This window comes from Chenopodium quinoa, unplaced genomic scaffold, assembly GCF_001683475.1.
Source record: "Chenopodium quinoa cultivar QQ74 unplaced genomic scaffold, ASM168347v1, whole genome shotgun sequence".
Lineage (NCBI taxonomy): Eukaryota > Viridiplantae > Streptophyta > Magnoliopsida > Caryophyllales > Amaranthaceae > Chenopodium > Chenopodium quinoa.
Genome location: NW_018743448.1, coordinates 406,018 through 425,371, shown reverse-complemented (window position 1 = coordinate 425,371; position 19,354 = coordinate 406,018). Strand labels below are relative to the sequence as shown.

The 19,354-nt window shown below is 40.1% G+C and overlaps 1 protein-coding gene across 2 annotated transcripts; it reads left to right on the top strand.

The window, feature by feature from the left end:
• The first annotated feature begins 11,516 nt into the window (after positions 1-11,516).
• Positions 11,517-17,722, top strand: LOC110739232 (probable E3 ubiquitin-protein ligase BAH1-like 1). 2 transcript variants are annotated; one of them, XM_021919688.1, is made up of 6 exons: positions 11,518-11,963; positions 13,083-13,321; positions 13,434-13,688; positions 15,051-15,188; positions 15,585-15,643; positions 15,860-17,722. In XM_021919688.1, exons 1-6 carry the CDS (start codon positions 11,786-11,788, stop codon positions 15,963-15,965), a joined length of 975 nt encoding a protein of 324 aa, XP_021775380.1. In that variant the 5' UTR covers positions 11,518-11,785; the 3' UTR covers positions 15,966-17,722. The 2 variants fall into 2 exon arrangements, with proteins under 2 accessions (XP_021775381.1, XP_021775380.1); XM_021919689.1 differs by lacking the exon at positions 15,585-15,643 and having other exon boundaries at positions 11,517-11,963; positions 15,860-15,947.
• The last annotated feature ends 1,632 nt before the right edge of the window (positions 17,723-19,354 follow it).

Here is a 19,354-nt window from a genome sequence, read left to right as displayed (position 1 = left end):
GATCTTTGTACGATAAAACAGTCGGACGGGAAAAGGTTCGACAAAAGAGAAGAACGACAAAAACAGTCGTCTAACAAAGATGAGAAAAGAAAGGAGGTCTGGGCGGCTGATTCCTCTAAACAGCCGGCCCAGAAAAAGAAAAAAGAATTCAAACCATACTCCCCAAAGTATGCGTTTAACAAGGATAACCAGTTTATCCTAAAAGAAATCAAGGGACGGATCTCAATTGAGAAGCCGGTCCCCATGAAGGGTTCTGCAAACAACCGGAACCAAGATAAATTCAGTGCTTATCATGATGATGTTGGTCATCACACCAATGACTGCATCAGTCTCATGCGGTACCTAGACCGCCTGGCTGAGCAAGGTGATCTTGACACTTATGTCAAGAAATCTACGGGGAACACTTCCTCAAAAAAGCAGTCGTCCAAAAAGAATCAGCAGGCCGACAGCTCTGATACAGATGATGCAGTCGTCTACACCATTGCAGGCGGCTTCTCAGGAGGCGGCCCCACTATTAGGGGCAACAAAGACAATATCAGGCGGTTAGATGTAAATTCCGTTCACCAAGAACGGTCGTCCAAATATTCATTTCCTGAGATTGTCATCACCGAAGAAGATCTAGGAGGGGTAAGGGGGCCGCATGACGACCCTCTCGTTATTGAATGTAAAGTGGCCAACCAGAGAGTTGGCCGAATCCTCATAGATACCGGAAGCTCCTCAGATCTCATCAGTAGCAAATGTCTGTCGAAACTAAAATATCAGACTGACTGCATACATCCGGCCTCCCACCCTTTAATAGGGTTTGGAGGAGGAGTCGTCCACCCACTGGGACGAGTAGATTTACCCATTCGCCTGGGCGAAAAAGGGGAAGGACGACACATGGTAGTCCGGTTCCTGGTAGTAGAGGAACTCTCGGCCTACAACATGATTCTGGGTCGACCTACCCTGAATAATTCCAAGGCTGTTATAATCCCGTCTCTTATGTTGCTCAAGTTTGAGAGGGATAATGGAACAGTCGGCTCCCTAAGGGGAGATCAGAGGATGGCCCGAGAGTGCTATCTCTCGGATGTCAAGCCCACTGTTATGGCCACTGGGTCAAGCTGTGAAAAAACAGACCTTGACAATGTCAAGGAGAGTGCGCCTGTTCAAGAAGCAGGCGGCAAAAATAGAAAGGCATCCCAGACAGGGGCCGCAAGAAAAGCAAGAAAATAGCAATCATTGGCATAGGAGCGGCCGGATGAGTTCCGCCCTCAGCCGGCTGGTGAGCATGCGGACCTGATCTTAGACGACTCACGTCCTGACCGAACAGTCAAAGTTGGGACGACTGCTCTGAGAAACCTTGGTGACGACTTTCACAACCTATTGCAGGCGTTATATGTCAGTCGTCAGAGGGCGACAGGTACGAGTATGCTCTACGCTTCAGTTTTCAAGCTTCAAACAATGAGGCAGAATATGAAGCTTTACTAGCCGGAATCCGCATGTGCAAGGCGGCAGGGGCAAGAAAAATAGATGCCTGTTCCGATTCACAATTGATAGTGAGTCAGTACAATGGCGAATACGAAGAAACCCATCCGGCCATGATCAAGTCTTTACAGGCGGTCCGACAAGCAGTCGGCTCCCTTGAGGATTTCCATCTGATCCAAGTGCCGAGATCAGAAAACAACCAAGCAAATGCATTGTCAAAATTAGCATCATCCGCCTCCTCTGATACTCCTCAAACTGTTTTTTGGGAAGTAATGGAGAAGAGAAGCATCGAGGAAAGCCCTATTGGAATCCTTGATAGAAGCTCAACCTGGATGGATTCAATCAGGGCATATCTGACAAACGGTACACTGCCGGATGATACTCAACAGGCGGCAGCACTGAAAAAACGAGCCACCTGTTTTGAAATGATAAAGGGAGAACTTCACAAAAAGGGGTACCTTCAACCCTTCTTAAAGTGTGTTACTCCAGAAAAGGGACGAGAGATACTAGACGATCTTCACTCTGGTTACTGTGCTTCTCATATAGGTGGTAAGATGCTTGCTCAAAGGGCAAGGCGGCAGGGCTACTTTTGGCCAACTTTGGAAGCAGATGCAATGGAGATGGTGAAAAAATGTGACAAGTGCCAAAGGTTTGGCAAACTAATTCACCGTCCGGCTACTGACCTCACTACCATTCACAGCCCACTACCGTTTGCTAAGTGGGGCATGGACATTCTGGGTCCATATACGCCTGCTACAGGCGGAAGAAGGTACATACTTGTTGCCGTCGACTACTTCACTAAATGGGTAGAGGCGGAGGCTGTAAAGGGAATCAAGACGAAAGATGTAATTTCATTCATTTGGAAAAACGTCATCACTCGGTTCGGGGTTCCCATGTCTATGGTTTTTGATAATGGTCCCCAGTTTGAGACGCCTGTTCTCAAAAGCTGGTTGGGTGATCAAGGAATTGCAAACTACTTTGCATCTGTCGGCCGTCCACAAGCAAACGGCTAGGTAGAAGCCTTTAATAAAATCATCTCAGACGGTCTCAAGAAAAAGATTGAACGAGCAGGCGGCCTATGGGCGGATGAACTACCACATGTTCTCTGGGCCATTAGGACGACTGAAAAAGGGGCAACTAGAGAAACTCCATTCCTCCTAACTTATGGTGCGGAAGCTGTTCTTCTAATAGAACACTACGAGCCGACTCTTCGAGTAATGCTATATGACGAAGAGGCAAACTGGGAAGCCATGCGCCTGACATTAGACTCACTTCCTGAAAAGAGGGGCAATGTTGTCTTGCGCCATGAGATCTATCGCCTGAGAATGACTAGATCATACAACAAAAAAGTACACAGGCGTCCACTCAAAGTAGGGGACTTTGTACTTAGAAAAATGGAAGCAGTTGGTAGGGCTAATGAGTCTGGCAAACTAACTCCCAACTGGGAAGGACCCTACCGAATCTATGAGGAAGTCAGGGACGGTACCTACCGTCTGGAAACATCAGACGGACAACCGTTGCCTCGAACTTGGAATGTAGATAATCTTAAGAAATATTTCTTTTGAATGATGTAAATAGTCAAGAGCTACTTAATAAAAGTGCACTTACTATTCAAATTTGTACTAAGAGGGGCACGCTTACTAACAAATAGTCGGCTACTCTTCGTGTTTAATTTTACTTACGAGGGGCATGCCGTCTGTACCTTTACAGTCGGCTACTCTCCATTGAGTTTTTCACTCTATCTTCAGAGGGGCATGCCGTCTGTACCTTTACAGTCGGCTACTCTCCATTGAGTTTTTCACTCTATCTTCAGAGGGGCATGCCGTCTGTAACTTTACAGTCGGCTACTCTCCATTGAGTATTTTACTCACAATACTTAGCTAAAAAGATTAGGGCCTGGACGACCCTGTGCCTAACAGGCGGCTACCCTCCTTTTACTTAGCACCTACGTTCACCAAGAACTTACCAAGGCCACAGGCCGAATGATCAGACCAGGCGCCAAGCCAACTGATCAAATCTACAAAACTAATACGACCTGTCCCAACATCATAGCAGGCGTCCGACGGCATCCCTCCGGATGAAATTCGTCGCAGAGAGCAGCTCCCTTTTGGGTGGAACATTGTTCTATAAACTAATTACACGGCACCTATACGACTGTCCCCAAGGGCAACCACGTAGCCGTTTTTGAGACAAGGATAACTCTATCACTAACCAAACCAGTGGTAGCAGTTGACATCTGAGTCAGATGACCGCCTGTATTACTTGGGATAAATGCAGGGGGTACCTATTGAGTTAATAGCCAACAAACATTGGCGAATCAAGGGGTCTAGCCGGTCTACGCCGCCTGGTACCTCTACTTCTCAAACAAAAGTGACGGCGACTGAGTAACTCCAACGTTAACTCATAGTCACTCCCTCAAATTTGGTATGGAACCTAAAAGGTTTGAGTCGTCCGCCTGTTTTTAACAAACAGGGGCACTCAAACCCCTATTCCTACTAGGTAACCTATTGAGTTAATAGCCAACAAACATTGGCAAATCAAGGGGATCAGCCAGCCTCCGCCGCCTGGTACCTCTACTACTCAATCTAGATTGTGACGAAGACTAAGTAACTCCTATGTTAACTTAATAGTCACTCAAACTTAGTATGGAGCCTAAAAGGTATGAGTCGTCCGCCTGTTTTTAACAAACAGGGGCTCTCAACCACTACTCTTGCTAGGTTAACAAATTATGAGTTAAAAGCCAACAAACATTGGCAATAAAGGGAAACAACCGGTACCCGCCGCTTGTTATCTCTACTACTCAGTTCCTTGGCGACTAGATAATACTCTATTTACTTGGTCAGACCACTTTCCTACTTGGTTAAATTTACAAATGACAGGCCCGCCTGCCTAAAAAGGATCCAGACAAAATAGTTCGAATACCGATTGGATAAATGGCCGACTGATCGTCTATCCTGGAAACAGACAACCAGTCGTCCAGGGGCATAGGCGGCGTACTAACTATCCGTACCTGTCTGCAACGTTCGGCCATGAAAAACAGTCGGTCTAGTAAACAATTGGATATTAGATATGGAATACTTAGACAAATTTGAAGCAAAACAAAAATTCATTAAAAATAAGCCGGTCATTAAAGACCAGCAAAATATTCAAAGCCCCGACCCCCTGGCCGGGTAAATACAAAGCAAACGGCACGCAGGCCGTGGAAAGAATACATAAAGCTTAAGAAGGGGGCAGTTCAGTATTAGCAGCTGCCGCCTGGTCAGCACTCTTCTTGCTGGACTCGGCTTCAGCTGCATCCTTTTTTGATGCCTTACCCCCAAGCGGCACAAGCGCCACTACCGGCTCCTCCTCCTCCTCCAACGCTTCTCCCAACGCCTCTTCTTCAGCAGCCGCCAGGATCTCTTGATTATATGTTTCCGAACACTGGCGGTACGTTCTTTCCCAAGAGGCAAAGTCGGCACTGGGGAAGAGGCGGCCCCAGGTCATGCGCTGGATTTGAGCGGAGTCTTCCATCATCTCCCGGACCAGCTCTTTCTTCTCTTGCTCGGCCTTTTCCGAGAGCTCTTGGGTAAGACTCTTCTCTTGGCTCACCAGGCGTTCTTTTACGCTGGCCAAGGATTTCTCCATGGCTTCGTAAGAGTACATTTTTAGGCGAAGAGGTTTCAGCTCGACCTTAAGATTTGTGATGGTCGCCTCCAGCTCGTCATTCTTCTTCTGGGCCGCCTCTAACTGAGCCCGAACAGCGGCGGTAGCCTGCGCCTGATAATAAAGAATATCAATGGTCAGTACTTCATTTTGGGCAATTTGAAACATTGCCTTATCACAGTCAGAGGCGGCCATAGCTTTTGCAGCCTTTACCTCTTTGTTCTTCCGATCAAGCGGCTTGCGAAGGCCGTTAACTCGGAGCAGGGCCTAAGTACAAAAAAACAGGCGTCAGTTTCCAAACAAAAAAGAAAACAGGCGTCCAGAAATTCAAAATACTCAAAAATATGCTAAGTATACCTCAGCAAGGACCCCTGCAATCCCGTCAAGGTCAAGGGTGCCGACACCCCTGACCGCCTCCCTTTCAGCTGGAGGAACTGCCCTGATCATAGACTTGGCCATCTCTACCAAGTCAGGCTCCTGGGGGCCGGCTGCATCAAGCATAAACAAACGGATTAGACTTAGTAACAAAGGGAGCAAGTCTAAAATTTACAAGGACAACTTCATACCTCTAGGCGGCCCAGTTGGAGTTTTAGAGGAAGTGGCCGGCTGTTTCTCAGCCGCCACCAGTTTCCTGGCAGAACCAGGAGAGCTCCCAACAGTCGTCTTCCGGGCCTGGGGTCCGGCTGTTGAGAAGATGAAGCTCTTGGAGCACCCGTCTAAAAAAGAAGAAAAAAGTCAGTATATGCATAAACACTCCAAAAAGAGGGTGAAAGGTTCGGAGCTCACCAAGGGTGCCCCCTTCTTGGGGGAGTCGGTTGAAGCTTGTTGCATAATAGAGGCCCGCAACATGGCCGCCGCAGTCTTGGAGGCGGTGATTTTGCTCATGGCGTCAGCTGCAAAAACAAACAGCAAAGTTAATAAAAGATAAACAACAAATGTATGAAACAACAGAGTATTCGACAGGCCGACTACCTCTTGAGCACCGACTGCTGAGGCCGCAGGCGGCCAAAAAGTACTCGTCATAGAGCCACTTGAAGCTCGGGACGCAGTGCAGGGGTACTTGCTCTCGTACCCCTGAAGTAGAGTCGACCCTCGACTCTACTTTAAAGAGTCCTTTATCAAGGATCTCTTTCTTAGCCTTGGGGGGAACAGGCGGCATGCTACGGCCGCCTGCAAGAAGGGGCGGATTCCTGTTCCACCTATTGAAGCGCTTGTTCTGCTCAATGTCAGAACTCTCAATGATGAGGAAGGTGCTCCGCCAGTCCTTCCACTTGTTTGCTTTACCTCTTGTCATGAGGTAGCCCCTGTGGCTTGTCAATTGATACCAGCCGGTACCGCCTGTCTTAGGGGTCCGGCTGAGATAGTTCATATGGGCGAAAGCCTCGAAGCTCGACTCCACCCCATGCAGTTCGCACCCGGCCACATAGCCGAGTACGTTGACCCAGGAGTTTGGGGCTAACTGCCATAACCCCAACTCATACCCATCCAAAATCTGCTGAACAGCCGGATGTAATGGGAAGCGAAGCCCTGCCTTGATGGCCGCCTCGTAGCAGCCAAAGCAGGAGCTTTCATAACTGGAACCAGCCGGCCAGACGACTGTGTCTTCTGGATCCGACACAAACACTAGAAAGTCGGGGCCCATGGTGTGGTTTGCAATAAAGCTCTCCACTTTCTCTTGCATGGCTGTGATTCGGCCCCGAGGTACCGTGCAGTAGTAGGGGGTATTTAGCTCTCGGTAAGAGGCGGATGGTTCCGCCCAATTGTCCCCCTTCTCAACTGCGTGAGAAAGTCTCGCCTCTTGCAGGCGGCTGTTTTTCTCTTCTGTACCCAAAGAAGCATGGCCAGAAGAGCTTGACTCGGAATCGTCCTCCGACGAGTCTGAAGAGGACGACTCCTCCCCTCTCCCGGAGGGGCCCGCCTCCTCTCTTTGAAAAGGAGCAGATTTGTTAACTGTTAAATGGGAAGGGGTCACTATGACTCCCCCCACAGAATTGCCGGCATCCAGGCCGCCTTGTTTCACTTCCACATCTGGCGCCTGGTCAGATGTTTCACTAATCGGCACCCTGTGGGAGGAGCCGTCTGAATTTGAGATCCTAGCTGTCTTTTTCGTTCTGGCCATCCTGCTCTGCATAGACACAGATACAGTCGGACTTTGTATAAAGGGCAAAGATGGGTCCGGAAAAGGGCAGGCGGCACTCCTAGTCCTAGATTCAGCCGTCCCCGGTGACCGGCTGATCACTAACCTAGGTCGTGTCGTGTGCTTCCGTGGTGCCATTTCAGAAAATAAAAAGAAAATTAAGAGTAAGAGAACTGAGTTACCTGAACGAGTGACGGTTGATGAAGTTCTGAAAATCTTGTGCAGTCGGCTTGTCAGAACAGGCGGTAGGCTGAAAAGGTCCAAAATGTCAGAGCAAGTTCAGGGGTCCGAATGTTCTCAAATAGTTCTCAAAGTGTGAAAATGACTCAAGACAACTCTCCCTTATATAAGCGAAGTGAGAAGGCGAAGGGTCACTTTCAGAATTCAAAATTTGGGCGGGAAAATCTCTCGTCCTTTCGCCGACTGACAGCTGTAGCAGGCCGTCGCCTGTTACAGTGCGACACCTGTCACAGGTAACACGTGACCAATCACGTGCCACCTGTGAGGGGCAAATGATTAGGGGATTTTGCTCCCACCAATCGGAATGCGCCACGTGGACCAATCAGGTCCTGCCAAGTGTCCCCCAGTTGGAACAGCCAGGGCTTCCCACGTGGCACGCGCTTATTCGTCCACCTTGGACCTGTTATGTCACGACATGTGGCATACTCCATGCCTAATGGAGAAACCGGCCACCCAGGCCCAATTTCCGAGGGAAGCCCAATCGGCCCTAGGTTTACCTAAACCTAGGATGGGCGCGTTTCCCAAGGTTATAAATACCTCCCTTAATCCTCATTAAGGGGGATTACAAAAAAGAACACAAAAACATTACGGAAAAACACATTAATTACACACAGTAATAATCGGCTGATCTCGCTAACAAAGCAGATTACCTACATTAAACACTCTCACCTAGAGAGACCTAATCACTTTAATTTCCGCATTAATTACTCCTTAATCAGGTACTAACTTGACCGTTGGAGGCGGAGCTCACAAGAGTCTCCGTTATTTTGCAGGTACAGGCGTCCGGTTCCAGTCTCGGAATTGTAACTCTCCCGCAGGACATCAGGAAACCCCGAAACAGTGAGTAACTTGCAACTTTTAAGAGTTTAGTGAGTAAAGTGCAACTTTTGGCTAAGTTTAGGGAGTAGTTATATGCTTTACTCTTAAATGAATGATGACATGTGGCAATACCATGCCTTTGAGTTTTAATAATATTATTATTATAGATCAATGTAAAAAATAATTACAAGTTTTAAATGGACTTAGGAAAATGGAAAGTTTTACATAGGAATTGCAAATTAATTTAATTGGAGTAATTATAGATTAGATGGATCTGGAGAGTTAATTTGGAAGGAAAAAATGGGCTCCAAATTAAATTAGGCCCTCTAATTTTCGGGGCCTTGAGCGAAAGGTCTGTTTGCACAGGTCCTTAGCCGGTAGCCCTGGAGATAAAGAATGAGAGAGATTTTGAAATGTTGTTTATGGAAATGATATATGTCCAATAACATATGTTTATTACAAAAATAATTAAAACATTTTATTATGATCAGTTTATTAACATGATTTGCTTAGTTTCCAATAAGAACTAGTTAATACTGAAATTTTCACATAATATTGATTTTATCAAATAAAAGAAATAAATGGCTTATATTTCAATATTCATTGCATTTGTACAATTGTAATTGAATTACAATATATTGATAGAATTTGTCATCATATTGTTAATATCTTCAACCTTGAATCTTCCTTTTGCTATATATTAATTAATTTGAACACGATATTTGAATTTGAACTCAATATTTGGAATTGAAGGCTTCAATGCTGTGATTGTTGTAATAATGAAATGAACATACTAATAATGGTTTGGATGAACATATACATGTTTAATTCTTTTTTAAAAATATAAATGATTAGATGCTATTGAATATACAAGGAAAATAATTCAACTCAGCCTTTTACAATGCACATAAACGAAAATAGTTGTATTTTACTTTGAGAGTAGGGGGAAAGGGTAAGGGAATTCCCATCCCCAAAGTGCCTCTAGTGGGGTTTGATCCCATAACCTCATGCAAACCTTACCACTAGACCAAGCTATGGTTGGTGTGTATATATATATACATATGAGATCATGTGAGAACCAAGGTGAATAATGAGAACTAGGAACCAACCTCGGCCTTTATTCGTGCTTTATCTGACGGCTCACGTTTCACCCGCATTCATTAATGGCATTTTCGTAATTTCGTAGCTTTTGAAACCTTTTTCCATTTTTTTTTAAACTTTTAAAGCAATTTCATTTACTTTGTAACTGATTTCATTTACTTTTACTAATTTTTCATTTACTTTTTAGAAATGAAACTTGATATTATTTTGTAGAGTTGAAATATTACGATATGCCATTAATGACACGGAAAGCATGTGGACCGTCCGATCAACATGATCTAAGGGCCTAGATTAGTTCCTAGTTCTTATTATAGTTTTGGTTCTCATTATAACATATATACTCCCTCCGTTCCTGAAAGTTTGACTCACTTTGCAATTGCGTAGTCTCCAATGAACATTTTTTACTATGAATAACTCCGGTTGTGTATAAGTGAAGATTGTAAAAAGTTGATATTTGGAGTATTTATAATAAGGGGAATCTAATAAGATCTCACATGCTAATTTATTTCTATTGTATAGCTCATAAAGTGTGGTCAAACTTATTTTATTTTGAACACATGAATAGTAAGTGAGTCGAACTTTCAGAAATGGAGCCAGTATATATATATATATATATATATATATATATATATATATATATATATATATATATATATATAAATAAGGCTGGTACTGTTTGTCTTCATGATAAACAAAATTGGTTTATCTAACAATTGTGTAATTTTTGGGCATTGGAATTGTGCAGCTAATAAACATAAATTTTTATTTTGTTTAGTGTTGTCCAACTGTAAAGATTAGTGTAACAATGTTAATTTTCCAACCGTGAAACCTTTCTTCCTCAATGGACAACATCTACTTATCTCCATTGAAGCTTGCTCCACCATTGAAGTTTTCCACTCCATTGAAGCTTCCTCATGAACCAACATGTCCGCCGCCATATTTTTGGCGGCTTCACCATCGAAATTAACGAGAACCCTAAGAAAAAAATGGAGAAACAAAGGGCATGGTTAACTCCGTCCAAAAGATAGGTTTGTCAATCACTACGATTTGCCCATTACAATTGATCATTTTTCCATTGAACCTCTTCAAATTCTGAGTGATGGAGGAGATTTGAAGAATGTAGGAGAGAGAATGTAGATGTTAACGAAGAGTCTGATGAAATTTTTTGGGGTTATTTTTACTAATGGACAAAATTACCATGCTAACCTTAAATAAACATTACTTTTTTTGGTATTTAGAGAGCCATAAAGGCGAGTGATGAAAATCGATCCCAAAATTACCTAGACCCAGGAGGAGAGCTCTAACCACGTACTTAAGCTATCTCTCACTCTTATATAAACATTACTTGTAAATCATGAATATAATTAAAGATAAACTTGTACTTTCTCATTCCTATGCACTAGGAAATTGATTAAGTTATCATTAAAGTATACATAACTAACATAGCTACATAAGAGTATAATACATTGAGATTCAACACTTTGTGGATGCTAGATGAGTATGTGCACTAAAAGTGTTAGTGAAAAAAATATATACAAGTATATTTCCTATCATATAATTATATATAAATGTATTGTCATTGGATTGATTACAACTCCACCTGCAAGATTGACGACAAATTATATTTCACACAAATAAACTAATAAAAAATATCATTCAAATGTCACAAAATACTTGATACTTGCTCACTAAGTACCTATACGCAATTACGCATGACATACATATCTAAACTAGTTTTAGATAAAGATCACAATTTCTTAGATTTTGTCCACCTCTCCCTTAGTATGAACACAAGACTCTCAAACTCCATTTCTCTAACATGTAGACATGGGTCGTCTATTACAATTACAAATTAGTAAAATTACACCCACCACACCAATAAATAAAATCGAAAACCAAAAATCAAATCAAAGGAGAAAAAAGAAAGAAACACGGGTCTAATAAATTTGCTTTTAGAGGAAAGAAACATAAATACGTTACCTTTTTCAATTGTAATTGTAATCTTTTTTTTAAATTTTTTTTTTTTGATTTTTTCCCATATTTATTATGAAACCACCACCTCCTATAAAACCTCCAACTCCTTCTCTCATTTTCACATTTTTCACCATTTTCCTGCACTCCTTCCCCTTTTTTAAGCTACCTTTTTTCATATAAAACCAAAACTTTTAAATATCCATAAAAAAAAATCCTTAATTATATTTTTTGTTGTCTTTTTTTCTCATAAAAAGTGTCTTTTGTATATTTTGTTCTTCATAAAGATTGGTTTTTTTCTATCATTTTAATTTCTGAAAAAAAAGTTTATCTTTTTATTTTCTGGGTATTTGTTTTTTTGAAGAAAAATAAGCTATAAAAATTATAAAAAATTAAAATTAAAAAAACATGAAGTTTTGCAAGACATATCAAGAGTACATGCAAAATTGGGAGAGAGAGTTTCCAGGAGTTGGATTCAAAAATTTGAAGAAAATTCTGAAGAAGTGTAGGCATGACATTGATTCCCACAATTCCTGTGATGATAATGGTGATTTAATTCCTTCTAATTGCCCTCATCAATGTCCTGGTAATTTCCCTTGAATTATTTTACACTGGTATTAATTATTGTAATTAATTAATTATCAATTAATTCAATTTCTATGTTATTTCGACAATTTAGATTATTTTGACAGGGATGTTTTTGAGTGGACAAAAATTTTGTTTTCATTGGATTTTGATTGATGGGGATTTGATTTAGCTTGAAAAACAAGTTTGTAATTATGAACATTGATGAATGATAATTAAAAGTTTTGCCTTTTTTGTTATTAAAATTAGCTGGAAATCATTAATATATAGAAAAGATTGAATCTTTTCGTACTTTGGGTGATCATGATTTAATTATAATTCCTTTTTTTTTTGTTGATTTGGCGAAATCCTCTGTATTGGTGCTTTGCAATGTCAAACGTGTTTTTATTGTTTTCATTCTATTTCTCGAGCCTTGTAAAATACGCATTTTGTCCTTATTCTTTGGGTTCTGCTTCAACAAGTGTTTTTATTTATTTTTTGCTGGATTTTGTTTAACAGTAGTCCATTTCATTGTCAGTTTTTAATTTCGTAGTCGTACTTATATTAATCAGGGTAATTTCGATTGTCAGTTTTTAGTTTCGTAGTCGTACTTATATTAATCATGCTAATTTTGAAAGCCGATACTTAATAACGGAACCTTTAGAAACATTAAACATTAATGAACATTGATTCATTGAACATACTCTAAAAATTCATCTTATGCATTAGGTTTTTTAGGTGTAAATGTATGACCAAATCACGTGTTCAATGGCATTGTTAGATGTTTTTGTTCATTATAATTGTATCTTTGGTTAGGGGAATACTTGAGAAATGGAGGAATATTGCTTATGACCCTGTTTGGTAATTAGCTGTTAGTTGGTTGTATTAACCGATTTGATTATAACATACGGTTTTTGAGCTAATTTGAAGGTGTATCTGAAAGAAACTTTTAATTGATGGTGTTACAAATGCAAATTGGAACATAAGACAATAATGTCTGTTTTTTCCCATGCCCTTGTTCAAAGTAATATTATTGCTTGGTAATTAGGGGAACTAGAACCTAAGGTGGTTTTTTTTGCGAGTTTTATGTGTGGTTGTTGTTCAGTTTCTAATGATGAGAACTGATAATCCGTGTTTGCAGTATGCGATGGTACATTTTTCCCATCACTTCTCAAAGAAATGTCTGATGTAGTGGGTTGTTTCAATGAGCGTGCTCGAAAGTTGCTTGACTTGCATTTAGCAACGGGGTTTAAGAAGTATTATGTATGGTGTAAAGGAAAGCATAACCATGTATCTTTGATTCAAGAGGGGCAGGACCTTGTCACTTATGCCATGATCAATGCAATTGCAGTTCGGAAAATTTTGAAGAAATATGATAAGGTAGAATATTATTATTCAAGATATTCTTGGGATTCTTTAGAATCAATTAAATATTAAAGAATTAGTTGAGTGTATTATAAAATATGCTGATGGTATGCTTGCAATTGGATAGGTTCATTATTCTAAGCAAGGTCAAGAATTCAAATCACGCGCTCAGAGGATGCACGTTGAGATCCTCCAATCGCCATGGCTTAGTGAGCTCATGGCCTTTCACATTAATTTAAGGGATAAAAAGGCAAACGCAAGAACGGGACCTTATTTGTTTGAGGGCTGCGTTCTTAAATTTACAGATGGAAAGCCGTCACTGACTTGTGAGCTCTTTGATTCTGTGAAGGTGGATCTTGACTTGACTTGTTCTATTTGTTTGGTGAGTATACTTACCTTGTATGTATAAATGTCTTTTCGTTCTTCATTTGCACCATGTCTAACCCTTCAACTTTATACAATCTTAGGTGTATGTCACTGAAACTAGCACGATATGATTAGCATGCTCAAGTTGTGTTATTTTTTATAATATATATGAGTAATTAAAATTAGTTGCTTGATTTTTTGTCTTTCAAGCAACATTAAAGTATGCTATTGACTTCTTCAATCATCGTTATCGTAGCTGACTCATGTAAATACTCTTTTAGAACTTCAAAGGAAGAAAAATACTTCCCAGGTCTGGCCTTGCATGTGAAGCTGCTGCCTTGCAACATCATGTTGATATGTTGAATAGTTTTTCTTGTCACCAGTCATGACAGCATGTTACTATGTTTTCCTCACCCTAGAATATTGCTTTGTTTTGTGTTTTCTTTATACTCCCTTCATTCTCTTGTAATTGCTCCATTTGACTTTCATGTTTGCCAATACACAATTTTGATTGTTCACTGCATAATTACATATGAGTTGAAAAAAATCATTGAAGTTAATATTATACTTCGTATTATACTTCCTCTGATTGCAAAATTTGCAACACTTCTCATTTCACAATTGCCAATATATTAATTTATTTGCTAATATTTAAATTACAAATATGTAAAAATTATAAAAATGTGATATAATGAAAGTATAAATTGAGATGAGTCTAACAAGATCCCATGACTATATTTTTCCTTACTTATGAATCATCAAAGTTAGTCAAAGTGGAGTATATGAATAGCTTAAAAGTTAAAGCGTTGCAAGTAAAAAAACAGTAGAAGTGTGATTCAAAAAGCATAAAAAATAAAGCTCAAAAGACAGCTATTTTTTTTTTTCCTGAAAGACCCCCTTGTAGTAGGCTAGACCAAACAACAATATGGAGGATATTCATCAGCATTAGAGCTCATCAACAACTGTTATGGTTTTACTAAATAAGATATCGATTGATAAAAAAGTTCTGTGTTTGCTACTTTTATATCTATCGTATATGTTGTATGGTTTTTTTATTAATTGTTAAAGAAAGTAATTATTAAAAGATAATGTTAGCCAATTTTACTTCATATTAGTTACACCATTTTTAAGTTACCCATTTTAAATTAGTTATCTTTTTTTTTTTTTCTACATTAGGTTTACTTTATATCCTAAAACAAATTCATGTGAGGGTTAGTTTGTGTACGATTGTGGCTTGCGACTTTGATCAATATGATAATTCTATCTTGTGTGTATTATCATCAATATTATCTGTATGGGCTGGAACTTCTCGAATTGTTTAGTACATAGCTGATCTGGGAAATTGACATTGTGGTTTATCTCTTCTAATATTATACAGGATACAGTGTTTGACCCTGTTGCTCTTACCTGTGGCCATATATTCTGCTATATGTGTGCCTGCAATGCTGCATCTGTGACTATAGTTGATGGCCTGCAGGCCACATCTCCAAAGGAGAAGTGTCCATTGTGCCGAGAGGTAATCATGCCCTTACTGAATTATTTATGTTATCTCGTTCAATCTTTGCCTTAATCATGAATGCCCTTTACATGCTTGATAGACTGATGATTGTATTTTGACATTAATTTTTAAAAAAAGTAAAAAATTGGCATTGTGGAATAATAAAATAGAGGCTGTTTCCTTTTATCTACACATGCTAGACAATTCCTTTTTCAATGTCATTAGTTTATTGTCCCTTGAACTTTCAATATTATAATCTTTTGTTTCTATCAGACGGCCTCAGATCACCTTCAGACATATATTCATTAGCTGCTGTGAAATGGCAACGACATGTCATCATTTGTTCCCTGTGTATATTTATACATAGAACAACTCACCTGGATGTTTACTTAACTCATTTGCCATTAATTTCAGCCTGGGGTGTACGAGGGCGCTCTGCACTTGGAGGAGCTTAATATTTTATTGAGCCGAAGGTATTTTCCATTTATTAAATTTTTTGTAATTCCCCCCCCCCCCCCCACCTTCTTTTTATCTCTTTGAGGCTCCACTAATGCCAAGTGAGATGGGGGAAAATAATATGATGTCGAGTCCTTTTTTTTTTTTTTTTAATCACCCCCCCCCCCCTCCTTTTTTACTCATGTTGCAATTACTAACATATTGTGAGTCCTTTATCCATCACTTGTGTATAGGTGCCATGAGTACTGGGAAGAGAGACTTCAGTCAGAAAGGTTGGAGAGGATAAAGCAAGCAAAAGAACATTGGCAATTTCAGTGCCGAGCTTTCATGGGTGTTTGAACTTAATTGCAGGTGCTGATTCCATCAGCCTTGTTAGGTGATCGACCTTTTGGATTTAGCTTCTTGGATTTGCTTTAATTTGATTGTTGAAAGCCTTGGGCCTTTACCCTGGTGCATATTTTCCAGTTTTTGTGCAGTAATAGCTTTGTTGTCTGTAAAATAAAAACTTTTTAACCAATAAGGTACTTCGTTGAGTGGTCAGACAGAAATCTCTGGTTGGACTGTAGAGTGCTTTACCCTTTAGGTGTTCGGAAAAGAATCCATTTCTCTGGTTGGATTTTTTAGTGCTTTAGGAATGTTGAGTGGATCATAAGCGTGTAAACTTAAACCCGATAAAAATTAGCATGGGAATGGGACTATGAATGACTATTATTCTCTTTTATTCCTTTAAGTGAACTTGAATGTTAGTGGGAAATATTTGTCTACCAATTACCTCAGCAACCAGTAGCCTTAAACCAAGAATTTATTATAGGTGATAGCAAGTCTTCCTGGGAGGAGTTTACAGTAGTTTTGTTTGGTTGGCACAAATTTAGACTCAATCTCAAACTAAGTTCGAGCTTGTCAAGCTCATATATTATAGGTTTGGCTCAATTCATGTACCTTATGCTGAAGATAGACAAATCAGAACATGATGCCCAGTTTAGACCTTGTAATACTTCTTAGTCATTGAAGTACTTACTGGGGTAGTTTCTTTCAGTCACGGATGATTTGGTGAGCCAGTCATAAATGATTATTGTTTTTTGGCTCACGAAACGCCAAAGAAGAAGAAAGCTAGCATGGAGCTTTATAGATGATAATATGCCTTTTACTGAGACAGTTTCTTTCAGTCACGCATGGATGATTTGTGCTAGTCATAAATGATAATATGCCTTTTTAACCATGGAGTTTTATAAATGATAATTGTTTGGTGGCTCATGAAATGCTGAAGAAGAAGAAAGCTAGCATGTTATCAACAATCTTTGATGTAGACCTGAATAAAAGCCTATGAGCTTTGTTGAGAAAGTTCTCAAGAGCAGCGGGGTTTAAACATCCGGTTGCAGTTTTGCAGTTGGAAGGCTTTCTGTGGAACATGCTATGTTCGAGGAACTTAAAGAATACGAAAATGGCCATAAACTTCAAAGAAGCGTGAAGATACACTTCACTGTCAGCATATAATTAAATCTTTCTCTGTAAAGTATGCATGGGCTGAGCAATTGTGATAATAAGTAGAATGTGTCGTCAATGTAAAGGGGTTGAAGAAAAGAATAGAAATTGGTTGATCTAAGGTGACAGTGTATATACCCTAGGGCGAGAACCTAGGGTATATATGGTTCATTGGGAGGTAATTCAGATTGCAGGCCTAATCTCACCAAGTAGGACTTGGGATAGTTCAAAAGAACTGACGGACTTAAAGGAGAGAAACAAATGAGATACTCCGTATTAGCTGAAGAATATAGGACTGAAAGTTAAACGAGGTTGAAGAGGAAATGAAAGCTGCATGCTGTTGTATTTTATTGAAGGGTACTTGGAGGAAGCAAACGTAGTGGCAGACGAAACAGACAACATATATGCTACCTTGACACTTCAAGCAGAAGCATATGCGGTCAGCATGTTTGTACGATGATAGCACAGATGGAGGCGCCATGGGATGATAGCATTAAAGGAGGCAAATACTTGGCCATGGTTATATTCAAATGATGTCAAAAGTCTAGCAAACAAGGATATTTTAAGAAACTATTTTAATGTACTCCATTTCAAGACGTGCTTTATTTTTCGTCCCTTAATGTTTATTCAGTTTCTCCTTCCTCCACATCACTTTTTTCTCTGTTTTTTCTTTTCAAGATCCATCCAACTTTTGAGGAAAAATAAAATTTTCTCACCACTTCCTCTCATACATTTTGACATACATACGATGATACGAACATACCTACTTACCATATTTCTCTTTCTATTCACTTTTCCCCTTTCTCTTTTTATTGTCTCATTTAGAATCTTTAATTTTTATAATTTTTTTTTAATACTCATTTGGAACTTTAGGAAATTTAATATCCTCTCAATTAATTAAGGGAAAAAAAAATATCATCATGTTGGATTTTGTTTGATTCAATTTAATATATATATTTTTTAAAAATCAAATTTTAATATTTTTCTATAATACATATATGAGAATATCAATGTTTGGATGAGTGTAGTAAAAGGAAACATGTGATTTACAAGCTTATTGTTTCGGGGTTTTTGGAGTCCCTCGGGAGAGTTACAATTCCAAGAATGTGCGTCGACCGTCTGTACCTGCAAAATCACGGAAACTCCGGTTGGGTGGAGTTTCGCCTTCGACGATCAAATTAGAACGTGTCCGGATGTATAAAAATGCGGAATGTAAAGGTTTTTCTCTCGGATTCCTAGAGAATTCTGTAATTAATATTGCTCGAGTTTTGTGTGTATATTTATGAATGTGCAATAAATGAGGATTTTCCTCTATTTATAGTGAGAGGAGATCAGTTCTCCTTTCATAGGTTAGAGAGCCACGTGTCACCAGAGGGTTGGTTCTCTCATAACCTCTCTGATGATGACACGTGTCAGCACGTGATTGGGCCACGTGGACAGGGTATTTTTACCCTAAACATTTGCCCCTCACAGGTGTCATGCTCTAAGAAGGTGACGTTTCGCCTTTTTTTTTTTTTTTTTTTTTTTTTGAATTCAAATTTGAATTTGAATTGGGAAGGTGACAATTCGTCTCCTTCTGGGGTTCTCTATAAGTAGAGATCCCCCCCCCTCATTTTCAACACTTTGCCATTTTTTGAGAAATTTTCTTGAGAAAGAGAGAAAGCTCTGATACCGGCTGCTATTTCTTGCACAACCATCTTTCTTTTCTTCACTCAACCGGCTTCCGTCTGAGTGCTCTTTATTTAAAACTTATTAAAACCGCCTGAGGGTCTTTTGTCATCCTCCTAGCTTTCAATACACCCACAGTCGGTCAACCGTCCGGGGGTCTTTGGATTGGTTCCCTTTGCTTTCAATACACCCATAACCGGTCAACCGTCTGGGGTATCATCAAGCAACACTTCAGAGGAAGCAACAATTTTCAATTGCTCTTGAAGAGGGTACATCCGGGCAACCGTCTGGGTATTAGCAAGCAACACAGAGATTTCCGGCTGCTGATCCGGATAGCCTACTTCCTCCACACTCCAAGCATTTTCAAGGTACCGTCTCTACCCCTTGCAACTTTTTTGAGTTTTTCCGGTTGTATAGCTTGTAAAGAATAATGGACTCACCCAACACACACACGGCACGGCCTAGGACAGTTGTCAGCCGGTCACCGGATACGGCCGGGTCCAGGGTTGTGGATGCCGTCTAGGGGTGTTTGGACCACCCTTACTCTTCTGCGAATCCGACCGTCTCTGTTCATGTGC